The 17,741-nt window shown below is 44.8% G+C and overlaps 1 protein-coding gene across 1 annotated transcript in view; it reads left to right on the forward strand.

Annotated features, from left to right (window-relative positions):
* Positions 1-17,449, forward strand: part of PIGU (phosphatidylinositol glycan anchor biosynthesis class U) — a 39,037-nt gene extending 21,588 nt beyond the window's left edge. Inside the window, exons 7-12 of the mRNA XM_082271691.1 lie at positions 1,350-1,447; positions 1,523-1,677; positions 2,504-2,647; positions 2,842-2,966; positions 14,127-14,269; positions 17,022-17,449. Coding sequence (XP_082127817.1) covers positions 1,350-1,447; positions 1,523-1,677; positions 2,504-2,647; positions 2,842-2,966; positions 14,127-14,269; positions 17,022-17,135 — 779 coding nt within the window. The 3' untranslated portion in view covers positions 17,136-17,449. The remainder of the gene's footprint in view (positions 1-1,349; positions 1,448-1,522; positions 1,678-2,503; positions 2,648-2,841; positions 2,967-14,126; positions 14,270-17,021) is intronic.
* The last annotated feature ends 292 nt before the right edge of the window (positions 17,450-17,741 follow it).

Raw genomic sequence — 17,741 nt, forward strand, 5'->3', positions numbered from 1 at the left:
TCCCTGCCCCGCCCTTAATTCTGCCCCTAAACATGCCCTCATAAATTCTCTCATAAAATGACACCGCATGAATGCAGAAGTTACAAAAATTAATATTTAATAACTTTATCAGTGCCACCTCGCCAGTGCCCATCAATGCCGCCTCCCCAGTGCAGGGGAAGAAAGAGGAAAGCCAGCCGGCTCATCCGAGTGGGGATCACCCTTCTGTAACAGCTTACATTTGAATTGCCGGGCGCTCGCTGTCACACACAGTCCTGCCTCTTGGATTGGCTCCTATGATAGACGTCACATGTCCCGGCATTGGACTTGTGTTCTGTCTATCAAAAGAACCAGGCCATGAAGCAGTGCTGTGTGTGACGGCGAGCGCCCGGCAATTCAAATGAAAGGTGTTACAGTGGGGCGATCCCCGCTCTGTGATGATCCGGCCTGGCTTTCCTCTCCTCTCTCTTCCCCTGGGCAATCGCTGGAAGAACAGCTCCCGAGGCAGCCCCACACTTTCCCTCAATTATTTTCCACTCGCAAAATGCGAGCAGGAGAGTGGAAAATTTGAGGGCTGCTTAGTCTGCATTATATTTTGAACACGTGGGTTGTGGGTGCAGCAGCGCAGTTATGTGTGTGTGTGTGTGTGTGTGTAATATAAATATATATATACTTTTGATATACTTTGTAGATATGCGTATTGATGTTAAACATGCTTACAGTTTTTTCTGTGAACTGACTCTCTGTATTGTAGTGTATGTTTGCATTGTATGCTGAGTTTGTAATAAACCTTTTCCAGGTTAAAAAAACAAAAGAAAAATGTGCATTTGTTAAATAAAATATTTTCATAGAAGATCTACAGATCATCGTAGGTGGATTGCACAGGCTTTTGCATTGTTTACATCCTAACCCCAGGTCTGTATGGTGGTACAGACCTACTATTTTTTGGGCTGGTGGAAGTAATTAGTGGACGGCTAGTGTGGTGACATCCCCGCACTTGTGTTCCATTGAGATCTGTGAGTCTCTCTGCTACAGTAGAAGATGGGACTTGTAGTCTTTCCATTCCCATATTCCTGTGAATGAATTTCTAAATAGACGGTGCGACTGTGGGTGGAGCCACCCCTACCAAATTTAAACTCAAAAAAGGTTGTATGAGAGGCACCTTGCTATTCAGGTAAGTGGGGGGCAGTTTTGAAAGTTGGGGAATGTGACCATATTTATTAATACTCCCTAAATATGGATGTACAATAAAACATCGTCACAAAGGTAGACCGGGGCAGTCTATACTACATTTTAGTGTTTAGATTTTACTACTTTAATTTTCTTTATGCGCTAAAAGGTTACTAACTTTTTTGTCTGGTTTTCATTAGGTAGTCCGCTTCTCAGCGCTGTGTTCCTATCATTGGCTACATACCAGTCCCTGTACCCAATCACACTGTTTACTCCAGCACTCCTCTATCTACTGCAGGTACCCACTAATATTTTTATACCCATAGTAACACAAGCAGATTAAGCTGGTACTAACATGTTTGTTTTATTTTAGAGACAGTTCATTCCAGTGAAGATGTCCTGTAGGGATTTCTGGCTTTTTACTTTTCAGTATTCATCGCTGTACCTGGGCTGCCTTACGGTTTTAGTTTGCCATTCCTTCTTCTTGTTAAACTCTTGGGACTTCATCCACTCCATTTATGGCTTCATGTGAGCATCATATTTTTGTTTGTCTATGCAATATTTACTGTACTAAAAGAGGCAAGAAACCCTTCTATACTTGACTGACATGGAGGCTGCCACCAAGGCCTCTGTTTGGTCTGCTGCTGCCATGGTGCTGCAAATGTGATCAGTTTTGAAACCAGTCTGACTGGACAAAACAGTTGAAGGCAAATCTAACAATTATCTCTCACAGTATGCCTTGAATTTAACTGTTTTGGGAAACGGGTAAAGTGGAACTCATTTATCTGTTTCAAAATTTACATTCCCGGCATGTCGGGATTGCTTACTGTCACATTTGCTTGTGCTCTCAACCAAACTGTCAAACCATCAGATGGTTGGTGTCATAACTGATCACATGTGCAGAATCATGGCAGTTGCAGATCAAACAGAAGCCAAGATGGCCGCTTCCTTGGCTGAAAACGATAGGAGGGTTTAGTTCCCTTTTTATGAATTTATGTTTTTCTAACAGTACAGGTGTTGTTTAAAGCGGAACTAAACCCATCAATTTAACAGTTTCAAAAAGCCATTAAATCCAAGGCATGCTGTGAATGATAACTTAGCTGAAGGATAGGAGGGTTTTGTTCTGCTTTAGGAGATTCTGAATTTAGAATTTGCAATGGCATACATGCAAAATTGTGCACAGGATATAACCATGAATGTTTAGAGTTAAAGGTATAGATGACCTAGTGTGGTCTAATCTTGTCTGTACATCTGACCACCATATAGTGTTCATGGTCAGCTTGTTGTAGAGAACGATGGCAAATACAGGAGACCTTTTACATGTGATCTTTGTCTCTTCTGTCTACCTTTTTAGACTTTCTGTCCCAGATTTGACTCCAAATATTGGCTTGTTTTGGTACTTTGTCGCAGAGATGTTTGAACACTTCAGCTTGTTCTTCGTATGTGTCTTCCAGATCAATGTGTTCTTTTACACTGTGCCTCTGACCATCAAGTTAAAGTAAGTTGCTGACAAATTACTAATTTTTGACAGTTTAGAGCCAAGGTAAACCCGGTTTGCTCACCACAAACATTTTGAATCTTGTTCAATTAGAACACAGTCTCTTTCATGACCTCTTGAGTGGTCGATGTAGACTATTTACAACTTTGCAAATTGATTTTTTACAATTGTTTTTTTTTTTTTTTTTTTTTTAGAGAGCATCCCATGTTCCTGATATTTGTACAGCTGGCCATTATCTGCATCTTCAAGTCATACCCTACAGTGGGAGATGTGGCACTCTACATGTCTCTGCTTCCTATGTGGGCCCACCTGTCCAGATGTAAGTCTCTTACAAGCTTGTTGTTGCAATGTTCTATCCCAAAAAAAAAAAAAGTCAGCAGCTACAAATACCTGTCCATGGATCCAGCTCTGTCCTCACTTGGATTGTTTTTTTTTTATGTTCTTCCTGTCCCCGGCACTAGCTTGCTAACTGTGGGAAGCCGGCTGTGACTCCTTGTCATTTCATAGCTGGCTCCCCACTGCACAAGCGCCGGTCGTGCTGCACCCTGTGAATGATCCTGCAGCCTCCTTGGACCTGTGATGTGTCCTAAGAGGCTGCTGTCAGGAGGGTGCGAACTAGACAATCTAGGCAGCAGTGGGAGTGGTGGGTACCTGTTGAAACCAGGCTGCTGTCAGGGGGGCGTGAGCTAGACAATCTAGGCAGCAGTGGGAATGGGTACCTGTTGAAACCAGGTACCCCCACCCAAGAAAATAAAGTGTTCAAAACAGCAGTGAGGGAGAAGGCATAATCCTGCAGCCTTCTTGGACCTGTGATGTGTCCTAAGAGGCTGCTGTCAGGGGGGTGTAAACTAGACAATCAAGGCAGCCGTGGGAGCTGGTATCTGTTGAAACCAGGTACCCCCACCCAAATAAAGTGTTGAAAAGCGGAGCTTCCCTTTAGGGGGTGAAGTTCCACTTTAAAGTTTAACTCCAGGCAAACTACTAAATACACTGATAAAATGCATATATGGTAGTTTTACCTGCAGGAGATTTTGTATTTCTTTCCATCTCTTTCCTGAGATTTTCACAACTCTCACACACAACACAGCCCTGTTTGGCAGGGGAAAATATTTTTGTCTGTCTGCTAAAGCCAGCTAGAGCCGGCTGAGATTCGATCCATCTATGGGCAGGCTGAATGTACTCAAGTCGATCCATCCGATCAACTTTGGTACAACCAGCATGTTGGTTTCTAGCCTGAGATTATTGCCAGTGGCTATAACCGCTAGTAGTAATCAATTGGAGTTCAGCTTTAAATCTGTTTAGTAGTAGTAGTAGTAGACCAACAAAGATGTTTTTCTTGAACACCAGGGCCCAGCAAACCTTGACGCAAAGCCTAAATCACAAATTTCGACACTACATCAAATGAGAATCTTCTTGCAGCTGCAACAAAATATCAATTTGTTCTAGCAAACATTCTACTTTAACCCCCATCTTGCACAGGCCAATTTTCAGCTTTCATTGCTGTTGCACTTTGACAATTTCGCAGTCATGCAACACTTTTCTTCACACAAATAGAGCTTTTTTCTCTATCGCTCATTGACAGACGTAGTCTTCTTGATTCTCAAGAGCTGGGTTATGTTGTCTCCGCAGGAGTAGGACTAGGCAGAATGACAAAAACGTTCTGGCTCCACCCTAGGGGGCAGTCCCTGAGGGTATATCCTCCCTCTCTCTGCTACAGGGAATCAGTTTTTTTCTGTCTAGTCAGGAGTAAGGACCTAAGTTCCTTGCTGGGATCTTTTGGTCCTGGCAAGACTTTTTTTCTTTAAGAAAAAGACATTTTTTAGGTAGTTTTTCTCCAGTGTTTTTTTCCTGTGAGATCTTCAAGCAAAGATGCCGGACTGGGCGACACTTGTGGTCACCCCAGCCGGCCTACGAGCGCGTGCAGACCAGGCATTGCGCTTGGTCGGCCGCGACATATTCAAGTAAGTATGCGGGGCCGGGCGACGGGCTGGATGTGAGATCCAGTGGTCACCCCGGTCTCTGCCTAAAAAGCGCGTGCAGACCAGTGCGCTGAGTCGGCCGCGACAGAGTCCCAGTTAAGGGACTGACTTTGCGAGTTAAAAGCTCGCTTGGACGCCAGGACCAGAGAGTCGAGGCGTCCACAAACCCCCACCTCGGTGGAGAGGGTATTATGAAGAGAGGGTGCCTGTCGGTTCGGTATGGTGAGTAAAACGTTCCCTTTTTTCCTCATTTATGAGGCAGTATATATTATGGGCCCCTCCATATATGGTCAGTATATATCTGACACTTACAAGTCCCCCTTGTAATACAGCATGTGTTTGTGGGAAGTGGACTTGGTTCAAGAGCTAGCACTCTACCCAGCAGACTGTAACATTACAGCAAACATAGGAGGTATAATACTACCTTATGTGCAGTGTATCTCTGTAGATCCATATGTCACCTCTCAGCAGAGTGCAGGTGGATGTGCTGGGAAGACGATATCGGCGGTCCGCCGCCATTTTGCCGTAGACCGAATGCATGTATGTCCTCAGGTCACGCCGGCCGCCATGTTTTTGGAGTCTTATGTCTCTTCTATGGGGGCGGCCATGTTTTGTGAGCCCAGCGTCCTCGTGGAGGGCTGGGAACGCCGGAAGGCGTACACAGGGGGCGGAGCCACGCCTTCTGCCCGGGAAAAAGCAAACAGCTCCTTCCAGTCTGTGTAAGACAGACGCTGGCTGCAATTTGTTGGAAACTGCTCTGCATCGGTTGGTGAGCCTTGGGGGTCCCTCTCTCTCTCTCTGGGATCGAGAAGCAGGTACTCTGAGGGGCGCTATTGCGCTAGGGGGAGACACACAAAAAAAAAAAAAAAAAAAAGAAGTTTTTTGTTTATTGCTGGCAAAAGTGTTCTGTATTAACATGGACCCTGCCACTCATGTATCTCCTCCGGATCCCCTCGAGGGGTCTGCGGGATCCTCCAGCACCCCATTGACAATTGAATCTTTGTCAGCCATTATGGAAACTTTTGTGTCCCGGGTGGAAGTGGCTTGTCAGGGACAGGGCGCAAGAAAGCGACCCCCGCCTAACCCCTTATTATCTGAAACCTCGGATTCAGACTCTGAGCCTATTTCTGCAGTTGCAGGTACTTCATCTGGTATTGGTGTCTCGGGTCCTGTCTCTTCAGACAGTGAGGAGGATGTTTCGGCATCAGCCATAGCCCGAGAGGAAGCGTTGGTAAACGCACTCATTGTATCTGTTCAAGAGACTTTAAGGTTACAGGGTATTCCATCAGAAATAGCTGAAACTGAGATCCCTTTTGGGACTAAAAAGCGCATCAAAGTGGCAAAGGTTTTTCCATTGCCCAAATGTTTTGGCAATCCAATCGATGAAGAATGGCGTCTGCCAAAACGCACTTTTAATATTTCCAAACGCATTGACAGGCGTTATCCGTTTGAGGAAACCCTTATTAAGAAATGGACAGAACCACCTGTGGTGGATTCACCAATTGCTAGATTGAATAAAGCCACGGTTATTCCTTTGGAAGACGCTCCGTCTTTTAAAGATCCAGTGGATCGCAAGATAGAAGCTATGTCTCGCACCATGTTTTCATTGATTGGATCAGCTTTCAGGCCAATAATTGCTATTGGTCTGGTTTCGCAGGCTGTAACTGAATGGACCAAGTGGTTACGCCGGGACTTAGAAGAAGTCCCTCAGGCGGTATCAGATTTGTTGGAACAAATGATACAGGGGTTACAGTTTGTATGTGATGCGGCGTTAGACGCCACTCCATTAATGGCGCGAGCATCAGTCTCAGCAGTGGTTCTCAGGCGCACACTGTGGCTAAAAGGTTGGATAGCCGACCAAGGTTCCAAGAAAGCATTGGCTAATATCCCCTTTTCAGGAGAACGTCTATTTGGAGCCAACTTAGATGAGATCATTAAGGATCTCACCGGCGGAAAAAGCACCTTTTTTACCGCAAAATTTTAAAGGTAGAGGAACTCGTCAAAGACGAGGGCCTTCTTTTTCTGCTCACAAGAGGTTTTTTCGTCCAGCGGGTGAAAAAACTAAGTCCTCCAAGCCTCCTGCAGGAGGCATCAGGGGTCGTTGGTCGGGCAAGCAAAAGCCCGCCCCCCCCAGACCTGAAGATAAACCATCCAAAGCCTGAAGGTGCGCCCCCACCCATAACTGGGGTGGGGGGACGTCTTCGCCGGTTCCCGGATCCATGGCTTTCCAGAATCCCGGACAAATGGGTTTGCGAAGTCATAAAGTCAGGGTACAAGATCGAGTTTCGATCTCTCCCACCGGCGCGATTCTTCCCTTCCAATATCCGACTATCTCCGGATCGTCTAGAAGATCTGCGGAGAGCAGTCACAGATCTACTACAACAAGGAGTGGTAGTCCACGTTCCTTGGACAGAACGGTTTCAAGGGTTTTATTCAAACCTGTTTACAATACCCAGGAAAGAGGGCAAAGTGCGTCCAATTCTGGACTTAAGAGCACTCAATTCTTTCGTCAACATAAGAAGATTCAGAATGGAGTCCATTCGCACGGTAGCAGCCTTCCTGCATCCAGGGGATGTCCTAGCGTCCATAGACATCAAGGACGCCTATCTTCACATTCCCATTTTCGCAGGACATCAGCGTTTTCTACGCTTTTCCGTAGAGGAGAACCACTATCAGTTTGTGGCGTTACCTTTCGGTCTCGCCACGGCTCCGCGGGTCTTCACAAAAGTGTTGGCCCCAATGTTGGCACTTCTGCGCCAAAAAGGTATATCGATTCTAGGTTACCTAGACGATCTTCTGCTTCATGCAGAGTCTCCTCAGACCTTGCTACAAAACATAGAAATTACTATGATTTCTTTACAGGAATTCGGGTGGCTGGTGAACCAGCAAAAGTCCTTTCTGGTTCCCACCCAGAGGCTCGAATATCTGGGTCTAATTCTAGACACAGTCAGGACAAGAGTGTTTCTTCCGGTAGGGAAACTTCGAAAGATTCAATCAGCAGTCCAGTTGTTACTGTCCAACAGCTGGTCTTCCCTTCGGACTTGCATGAGGGTTCTGGGGTTGATGGTGGCTTCATTCGAAGCAGTCCCATTTGCCCAGTCCCATACCCGAATTCTTCAGCAAGAGATTCTCCTCAGATGGAATCGGAATCCGGAATCCCTGGACAATCAGATACGATTGAGCAAACAGACCAGAGAGTCTCTGGTTTGGTGGCTTCGGTCTCCAATGCTCAGCCAGGGAAAGTCATTTCTGCCAATATATTGGACGATAGTGACCACGGATGCCAGTCTATCCGGATGGGGAGGAATTCTCGGTCAATTATCTGTCCAGGGACTTTGGTCCCCGGAAGAATCCAGATTACCGATAAATGTATTGGAACTGAGAGCGATCAGACTTTGTCTGATTCACTGGACCGAGCAGCTCCAGGGCAGCCCGGTTCGGATCCAGTCGGACAATGCCACGGCCGTGGCTTATGTCAATCACCAGGGGGGCACCAAGAGTGTCCGAGCGGCCAAAGAAGTGGCTTGCATTCTTCGCTGGGCGGAACGATTTGTTCCAGCAATCTCTGCGGTGTTCATTCCGGGGGTGGAGAATTGGCAGGCAGATTATCTCAGCCGTCAGACCCTGGATCAGGGGGAATGGTCCCTCCATCCAGACGTTTTCCACCAGTTGTGCCTACGGTGGGGCACCCCGGATGTGGATCTGTTGGCATCACGATTCAACAGGAAAGTTCAGAGATTCGTGGCTCGCTCCCGCGATCCTCTAGCAGAAACCGCAGACGCACTGATCGCCCCGTGGGGGCAATACCAGCTAATATATGCCTTCCCTCCTCTCGCGTTACTGCCAAGACTTCTTCGCAGGGTAGAGGAGGAAGGAATCCCAGTAATCCTGGTAGCTCCGGACTGGCCTCGTCGAGCTTGGTACGCCGACATGGTCAGACTGGTGGCGGACGTCCCGTGGAGACTTCCTCTCAGAGAGGATCTACTGTCTCAGGGACCGATCTTCCATCCTGCTTTACGATCGCTGGCTTTAACGGCCTGGCTATTGAGACCCAGGTGCTGAAAGACAAAGGTTTGTCAGCTTCAGTTATTCCTACTCTAGTTGAAGCAAGGAAAGCGACTTCCAGAAAGATTTATCATCGCACATGGAAGTCCTACATTGCATGGTGTGAACCTTTGGGGTTCCGTCCTCGGTCTTATTCGATTAGTCGAATATTGGCTTTTCTGCAACAAGGGGTTGAGCAGAAACTGGCCTTGAGTACTATCAAGGGTCAGGTCTCAGCATTAGCCATCTTCTTTCAGAAGCCTTTGGCTACTCATTCCTTGGTGCGGAATTTCATCCAGGGGGTGCGACATCTGGCTCCGCCAGTGCGCACGCCGTTACCCCCCTGGGATCTTAATTTAGTGTTGTCGGTTCTTCAGAAACCTCCCTTTGAAGATATTAGGGAGATTCCTCTACCCACGTTGTCCCAGAAGGTGGCCTTCTTGGTGGCTATTACTTCTGCACGCAGGGTGTCAGAACTGGCCGCATTATCTTGTCGTTCACCATATCTGGTGGTTCATAGAGATAAGGTGGTTCTTCGTCCGAATCCATCCTTCCTACCAAAAGTAGTTTCAGAATTTCATCTGAATGAAGAAATTGTATTACCTTCCCTGTGTCCTAAGCCCAGTCATCCTCGGGAATTTGCTTTGCACTCCTTGGATGTGGTCCGGGCGATCAGGGTATACTTGAAAACGACAGACTCGTTTCGCAAGACGGATTCACTTTTTGTGATCCCAGATGGACCCAAAAAGGGGTTGCCTGCATCTGCCGCGACCATTTCCAGATGGATCAGACAGACGATAGTGCAGGCTTATTCTATTAAGGGTCGGGAGCCCCCGTTCCCTGTTAAGGCGCACTCCACTCGGGCACTTAGTGCGTCATGGGCCTTTCGCCATCAGGCGTCAGTGGTCCAGGTGTGCAAGGCGGCTACCTGGTCGTCGGTGCATACCTTCTCCAAACATTATAAAATTGATGTAATGGCATCGTCTGATGCCTCATTTGGCCGCAAGGTTTTGCAGGCCGCAATTTGAGGAGACCAGTGGTCTACCTCGAGGGTTTTTTTCCGTTGGAAAATTTTTCTTTAGTCTCATTCTTTGTTTATAATGAGCCTTTAAAACTTCTAGTTTGGCACCGGTTGGGCCTACTAGATTGGATTTGATTTTGTCAATCCCACCCCTCATTTGTGGCACTGCTTCTGGATGTCCCAGCTCTTGAGAATCAAGAAGACTACGTCTGTCAATGAGCGATAGAGAAAAATGGATTTTTGTAAGAACTTACCGTAAAATCCTTTTCTCTTAAGCTCATTGACAGACGTAGTACCCGCCCCTCTATCATTGAGTTGGGTTGGGTTAATTTCTCTGTACTGCTTTAAACAGAACTGATTCCCTGTAGCAGAGAGAGGGAGGATATACCCTCAGGGACTGCCCCCTAGGGTGGAGCCAGAACGTTTTTGTCATTCTGCCTAGTCCTACTCCTGCGGAGACAACATAACCCAGCTCTTGAGAATCAAGAAGACTACGTCTGTCAATGAGCTTAAGAGAAAAGGATTTTACGGTAAGTTCTTACAAAAATCCATTTTTTTTTTTTTTGGCATTTAATCACCACTGGGTTTATTTTTTTTTTTTTTTGCAAAAAAACAAAACAAAAAAAGACCAAAAATTTGAAAGAAGAAAAAATATTTTTTTTCCTAGTTTGTCAGAAAATTTTGCAAATAAGTAATTTTTCTCCTGCGCTGATGGGGTCTCATTGATGGGCACTGTTGTGGAAGTAGTGGTGCGCTTCAGGGGTTGACTTATAGATCTCTATTTAGGTTGATGAGTTAATTGTGTACAGATCTTGATCTAAAGGTGCTCGGTATGGTAAATGTGTGTATGTTTATGTATTCCAAAAAAATGTTGATAAAGGTGCAGGTGCGTAGTGCTAATCAAAGCGATATGTGTATCAATAGATAAATAAATATTGAATAAAATATCAAAATACTTCTTCTTTGCACATAAAAGCGTATCAATAAAATAATATAATATATAAATACAGTGTTAATCTTCAATCCAGTTCATAAAGGTAAATAAAATAAATGTGCTCAAATAAAGTGCTGCATGCTGGTTATAATAAACCGGTGTAGAAAAAAGCAATCTGTGAACTGCTCTGTTGCAGTCTTTAAACTAAACAATATCGTCTCAGATAGTCCAAAAATCAATAAATTTCAAAGAAAACTTGTGTAAAAGACTCTTCTTTGTGACCGTGCTTGAATAATTAAATCCAGTGACTGTGATCTCCTTCACCTTGTGTGTCACCTCTATGTGCTCTAGCCTCTCACCTTATAGGCAAGACAAATATGCCTTTCGTGTCTATCCAGATTTTTCAATGGACTCTATTTGCCTCACTCCGGATCCTTGATCCCTTTTTGGAACAGGCTTCTTGGATTCCTATGGATGTTTGTCCGGTTCGTTTTCCTAATCCTATCCTCCTTTTCCGGTCTTATTGTGCCTCAGAAACAAAGACTTTTTATGGTGCAGTATATCAAGCTATTTATTTGAAGTATACAGGTTCCCACTTAGATTGTAGCGAAGTAAAATCAGCATGTATTGGAAAACAACCGCCGCTGTGGAGATCGGGCTCCGTCGTAACGTCACTTCCGGGTATATGGCTCCTCCTACGCGTTACGTCACGAGGTCACGACGTAAGGAAGTCACGTGACCTCGTGACGTAACTCGTAGGAGGAGCCCTATACCCGGAAGTGACTTTACGACGGAGCCCGATCTCCACAGCGGCGGTTGTTTTCCAATACATGCTGATTTTACTTCGCTACAATGTAAGTGCAAACCTGTATACTTCAAATAAATAGCTTGATATACTGCACCATAAAAAATCTTTGTTTCTGAGGCACAATAAGACCGGATAAGGAGGATGGGATTAGGAAAACGAACCGGACAAACATCCATAGGAATCCAAGAAGCCTGTTCCAAAAAGGGATCAAGGATCCGGAGTGAGGCAAATAGAGTCCATTGAAAAATCTGGATAGACACGAAAGGCATATTTGTCTTGCCTATAAGGTGAGAGGCTAGAGCACATAGAGGTGACACACAAGGTGAAGGAGATCACAGTCACTGGATTTAATTATTCAAGCACGGTCACAAAGAAGAGTCTTTTACACAAGTTTTCTTTGAAATTTATTGATTTTTGGACTATCTGAGACGATATTGTTTAGTTTAAAGACTGCAACAGAGCAGTTCACAGATTGCTTTTTTCTACACCGGTTTGTTATAACCAGCATGCAGCACTTTATTTGAGCACATTTATTTTATTTACCTTTATGAACTGGATTGAAGATTAACACTGTATTTATATATTATATTTTATTGATACGCTTTTATGTGCAAAGAAGTATTTTGATATTTTATTCAATATTTATCTATTGATACACATATCGCTTTGATTAGCACTACGCACCTGCACCTTTATCAACATTTTTTTGGAATACATAAACATACACACATTTACCATACCGAGCACCTTTAGATCAAGATCTGTACACAATTAACTCATCAACCTAAATAGAGATCTATAAGAGTCAACCCCTGAAGCGCACCACTACTTCCACAACAATATTTTTTACTGTTTTAGTATCAGTCCCAGTGGTGCTGCAGCAGGGATTCTCTTGCCACCTCAGCGCAGGGATCACACACACCTCTTTTTTACATTGATGGGCACTGATGAGGAGGCACTTATGCATGCAGCACAGAGTGGCGTCACTGATGGGGCACAGTTGGGGCTGCATTGTGATCCGATTACCTTTATACGTCGAGTTGCCGCTGATCAGCTCTCCTCGCCTTACACCTATAAACGGCAATTGTTTACATGTGATCGGCTGTGATTGGACACATCGATCACATGGGTAAAGGGCCATGGCTCTTTGCCGAAATCGGGGTCGCGCCGTGTCCCAGGAGTGTGGTGCACCCGCAGCAGCACTGGGCGCAGTCATATGATGTTGTCCCAGAACAAGAGCCACTACGCTCTGACGTCATTTGTCTACACAGAGGGAGGGAGGCGGTTAAAGTATAACTACAGGCAAAAGTTTTTGTTTTAGTTTGTGAGGGGAGAGGGATTAGAACACCTGTCAGGTTTTTATGCTGTCTGTGTCCCCGTCTATTCGCCCTGTGTACCATTCATACCAAAAGTAAAAGAAAATTCAAATTCTGGGTTTTCACCAAAACAGGAATAGAGGGAAAATCTTCCAATGGAGACATTCATTTGGGCGATCCTGGTGACAACCAGGGATTCCCTCACTTTTTGGAAAGATTTCCTTTCATGTCCAGTTTTCATTCTGACTGGGATACCTATTTGATGATGCACAGATGGCAAAAAAATGAAACGGACAGGGGTTATAACCCTCCTTTATCCAAAATAGGGAAAAAGGTTTTGCCTTTAGTTCCAATTTAGGTTCACACTTGTGCCACATTTTGCGCAGGTATGGCTGCCTATTCATTTGAATGGGCTGCTATGCCTCCAGAGAAAACAGGGAAAGGGTCCCTGCACCTTTTCCTGAAAACACGACCTGTACAGAAACCACAAGTGCAGTACAGTTCCCAGTGCAGGGAAACTGTGTTGCGTTTTCCAGTGCGTGAGGGTGCCATTTGCATCTCCTGGGCGGCAGCATGTTTTTCTGTGCAGGTGATTGTGGCCGCAGGAACAGTTGCGAACCTAGCCTAACTGGATGTGATTATTAAAGTGATTGTAAAGTCTAGTTTTTTTTTTTTTTTTTTTTTTATAACAAACATGTTATACCTACCTCCTCTGTGCAGTTGGTTTTGCACAGAGCAGCCCGGATTCCCCTCTTCTTGAGTCCCTTGTTGCTGCTCCTGGCCCCTCCCTCCTATTGAGTGCCCCCACAGCAAGCAGCTTGCTATGGGGGCACCCAAGCCGAGCTGCAGTTCCGTGTATCCATTAAGACCTGGAGCTGCCGTTCGGCCCTGCCCCCTCTCTCCTGATTTGGCTCACTGACTTTGACATCTGCGGGAGCCAATGGCGCCGCAGCTGTATCTCAGCCAATCAGCAGGGAGAGTCCCAGGACAGCTGAGGGACTAGTGAACATCGCTGGACAGAGAGGGGACTCGGGGTAAGTATTAGGGGGTGCTGGGGAGGCTGCTACACATAGAAGGCTTTTTATCCTAATGTATAGAATTCATTAAGATAAAAAACCTTCTTCTGACTTTACAACTCCTTTAATTTGTTAAATTACTGTGTATCCTAAAAACACTGGCCACCTTTTTTTTATTACTACTGCTACCTTTTTATCCTTCGTTGTATTTCAGTGCTGCTGATCTCCTTCATCCTCCCACTTACTGTCTATACACATTCACTTGTCAAAGATATGCATCAGCTGCAGAGCAAAGAACCGTTTATATTGTGTATAAATGTTTTATCTCAATGTTGTACCGTTTTTTTTTTTTTTCTCTCAGTCCTGCGGAACATCTTCATAGTCTCCTGCATGTTGGTGGTGTGTTCACTACTCTTTCCAGTTCTTTGGCACTTGTGGATATATGCGGGCAGTGCCAACTCAAACTTCTTCTATGCCATCACACTCTCATTTAACGTGGGCCAGGTAAGTCTTGTCATGGAGCAAAGTTTCATAGTTTCAGATTGGTTTAGAACACAATGCTTCATCAGCGGATATAGAACCCATATGACGATGTCTTCTACCCATCCAGTAAAAATCTTTTACAAACCAGATAATGAACTACTTAGATTTTCTCAGAGCCCACTGGATTTAATTGCTACCTATAACCCCATTCTCCTAGTTTGTTAAAGCAGGGCTCCACCCAACAGGGGAAGCCCTGCTTGTCTTACACCCCCCCCCCGCGCCATATTTGACACCTTTTTGGGGGGGGGGGGGGGAGTTGGTACCTGGTTTTGACAGGTACCCGCTCCCACTTCCGGCCCCCTCCTCCTTCCCCTGCAGCCAGCCTATTCACAGAGCACAGCGTGCTTCGGGCAAGCGCAGTAGGGAGCCAGCTGTGAATCCACAAGGCTTCACTGCCGGTTTCCCTAAGGCCCCTTTCACACATCTGTTTTTCAGTTTTTCATTCATTTGTTTATGGCTGAAACACGGACATCAATGCATCTCTATGGAAAACTGAATGTAAAAGGATGATCATCCATGTGCATCAGTTTACATCCGCATCCGTCATCTGTTTGTTTTTTTTTTTGTTTTGTTTTTTTTTTGGTGTGTTTATTTTTTTTTTAAGCTGAATAGAGCTTTATTTTTCTTCTGTCAAAAAAAGGATCAGATAAAAAACGGATGTATTTTGATCAGATGAAGAACGGATGTAAACTGACGAATGGTCAGTTTTTCATCCGTTTTTGCATTGGTAGTGGATGTAAAAGTAAAAAAACTGATGAAAAACAGATGAATACTTAATCCATTTTGACATGACTGAGCTGATGAAATGAACGGCCCACATGTGTGAAAGGGGCCTTAGTGGTGATGGCGGAAGCAGCACCCGATAGCCGATTGAAAAATTAGCTCGGGTGACAACACCACTGGATTCCTGGACAGGTACGTTTCCTAAAATTTAAAAATCAGCAGCTACAGCATTAGCAGATGTTCTTTTTTTCTTTTCTTTTTTAAACATTTCTGAAGGAGCCTGGAGCGCCTCTTTAAATTACTCCTGACATGAAAGAATAGTGGCTTCCATTGCTCACCTTCTAAAAATGTTGATTGCCCAGCTTAGCCCCCAATGATTTAGCTGCTTAGTATAAATTGGTGTGTTTTTTTTTTTTCTGCTGAGTAGTCCTTATTTATTTGTTCTATCTTTAGACTCTTTTTAACACTTTCTCTTTGGTAAAAATTTTGCACGTTTGGGATTTTTGAGTAGTCTCACACATAGCGCTGCACTATTCGGCCCCTTTCACATGGGTGGTTGTTGTGCCGCTGGTAAAAGCATGTTTTGTCATTTTGAAATTCCATTACTCCTGGCACCAAAGATTATTCACATTTATACATTGCGATTATGTTTGATTACTTGCGTTTACATGTGGCTGCGTTTAACTGCGGTAGTAAGTTCTTGCCTTTTGTATAGCAAATATTTACTTTTTCTTTGTACTGCAATTATCTGCGTTTATATACAGATGGCTGCGATACATCGCTCCTGGACGCTGTCAACTTTTTTTTTCTTAAATGCACAAAACTTTATGTTGTGAAAATGTTGCTAAACTCGGTGTGTGAACAGGGCCATAGGGATGCATTGTCTGCATTTAGCTGCGGTAAAGAAGTTCCTCTTTCTGCAGCTAAAAGTTGAATTTTAAACGTTCGTGTGTAAGGGGCCTAAAGGCCCATACACACGATAAGAAAAATGTGTAGGGAAAATTCGTCCGACGACCGATCTGCCGATTTTTGGATTGTTAGTATGGTGCTTTCGACAGCCGACTCCGACTTTTCGGCTGACAAAATCCTGATGTGCGGCTATAAAATTTTTGTTGTCCGTAATACAACATCCGATTTTCGTCTCATTAGTACAGATTTAGACGGAAAAAAATCTTAAGAGCAAGACTAGGCATGCTCAGAGAGAAAGAACACATACAAAGCAATCCAACACATGACATCACTTCTGAAGTAGAATTTCTGCCGTACGGGAAAATTCATATGAAAATAACCTCTTCACTTTCCACATCAGACTAGCATGCCACAAAAAAACGGACAACAGATCGTTCGATAATCTGATCGTGTGTACGGGGCTTTAGGGGCCTTTCTCGCGTTCCGCTGTCCGGTGCGGACCGTTCTCTGCTCAGCGGGGATCGCTCTGCTGTGTGCGGAGAGGGAGGTGTCAGAGCCCCGCTGCGCTCTATGGGGGAATTGGATGAGAGTGGACCGCCTGTCCGCTCTCATCCGATCCCATCCAATCCGATCCCCTGGACGGATGGAAAATAGGGTTACCATCCATCCGGATTTCACGGACAGGATCGGATGCGGGTGTCAGCAGAGATGTCTCCGCTGACACCCGCTGCCCCATAGGGATGCATGGAGGATCCAATCAGATCCACCTAAAAAACTGACAGGCGGATCTGATCGGATCAATCGTGTGAAAGAGGCCTTACTCTTTGTTTAAATACGATTGATGTGAATGGATCTATAAGTGTTCAGCAGGTACAGGTTTTTTCAGTGTGCAGTCCTGACTTGTATGTTAAATGAAAGGGTTTTATTTAATATTTCATTAGCATGTTGTCGAAGGGGGAAAGAACGACGAACTAGGGAAGGCAAACTATGGGCAGATTACACCTCAACTTTAATTTCATTGACCATGGAGTAAAAAATATTTTTCACTTTTTTTTTTTTTTTTTTTTCCCCCCCTCTTCAGATTCTCCTGGTGTCCGATTACTTTTACGCCTTCCTTCGGCGAGAATACCACCTCCATCACGGCCTCTACCTAACCAAGAAGGATGGAACTGAAGCCACGCTCATCTTAAAATAAAGCCATGGAGGGACTTTGTACGTTAAGATCAGGGAAGTGGCTTGATGGAGGGCAGCGCCCTCCTGTGGAGCAGAGAGGCACAGCTAAAGCCTGTCCCTCCGCAACATTTTAAAGGACAAGCAAGAGGACTCTTTATTACTACTTTTTAACAGTACAGTGATTTTTGACAAGGTTATTCAGCATGGATCTCACCCTGTCCCCTTCTAACAAACATGTTGCAATATGATTGTGTGGTGAGCATGAAGCACTGATGAAGAAAAAAAATAAATAAAAAGCTGGTATTATTGGAAAAGGGCAAGTAGGCAGTCGAAAAGCAGACAACTCCATTTTGTCTGGTATGAAGCCTGTTTTGTGTAGCCCAGTACCAAATTGCTTATGAATGAAAATTCCTACAGATACAATACAGTGCAGCGTGTTTGGGGTGAAGGCCGATGGACAGTTGTTGCTGCAATGAGGCACCTGGTGATGTCATCGTCAGATTTTTTTCTAAGCCAGATTACCATCTTTCATTTCAGTTTTGTTACCAAGGGGAGACCAGCACTACCCGTTTTTTTTTTGGTCATTTAATGCTCTCTGAAATGGTAACTCAGCATTATTGCAGGGATG

Source organism: Pelophylax lessonae (genome assembly GCF_965119305.1).
Source record: "Pelophylax lessonae genome assembly, chromosome: 11".
NCBI lineage: Eukaryota > Metazoa > Chordata > Amphibia > Anura > Ranidae > Pelophylax > Pelophylax lessonae.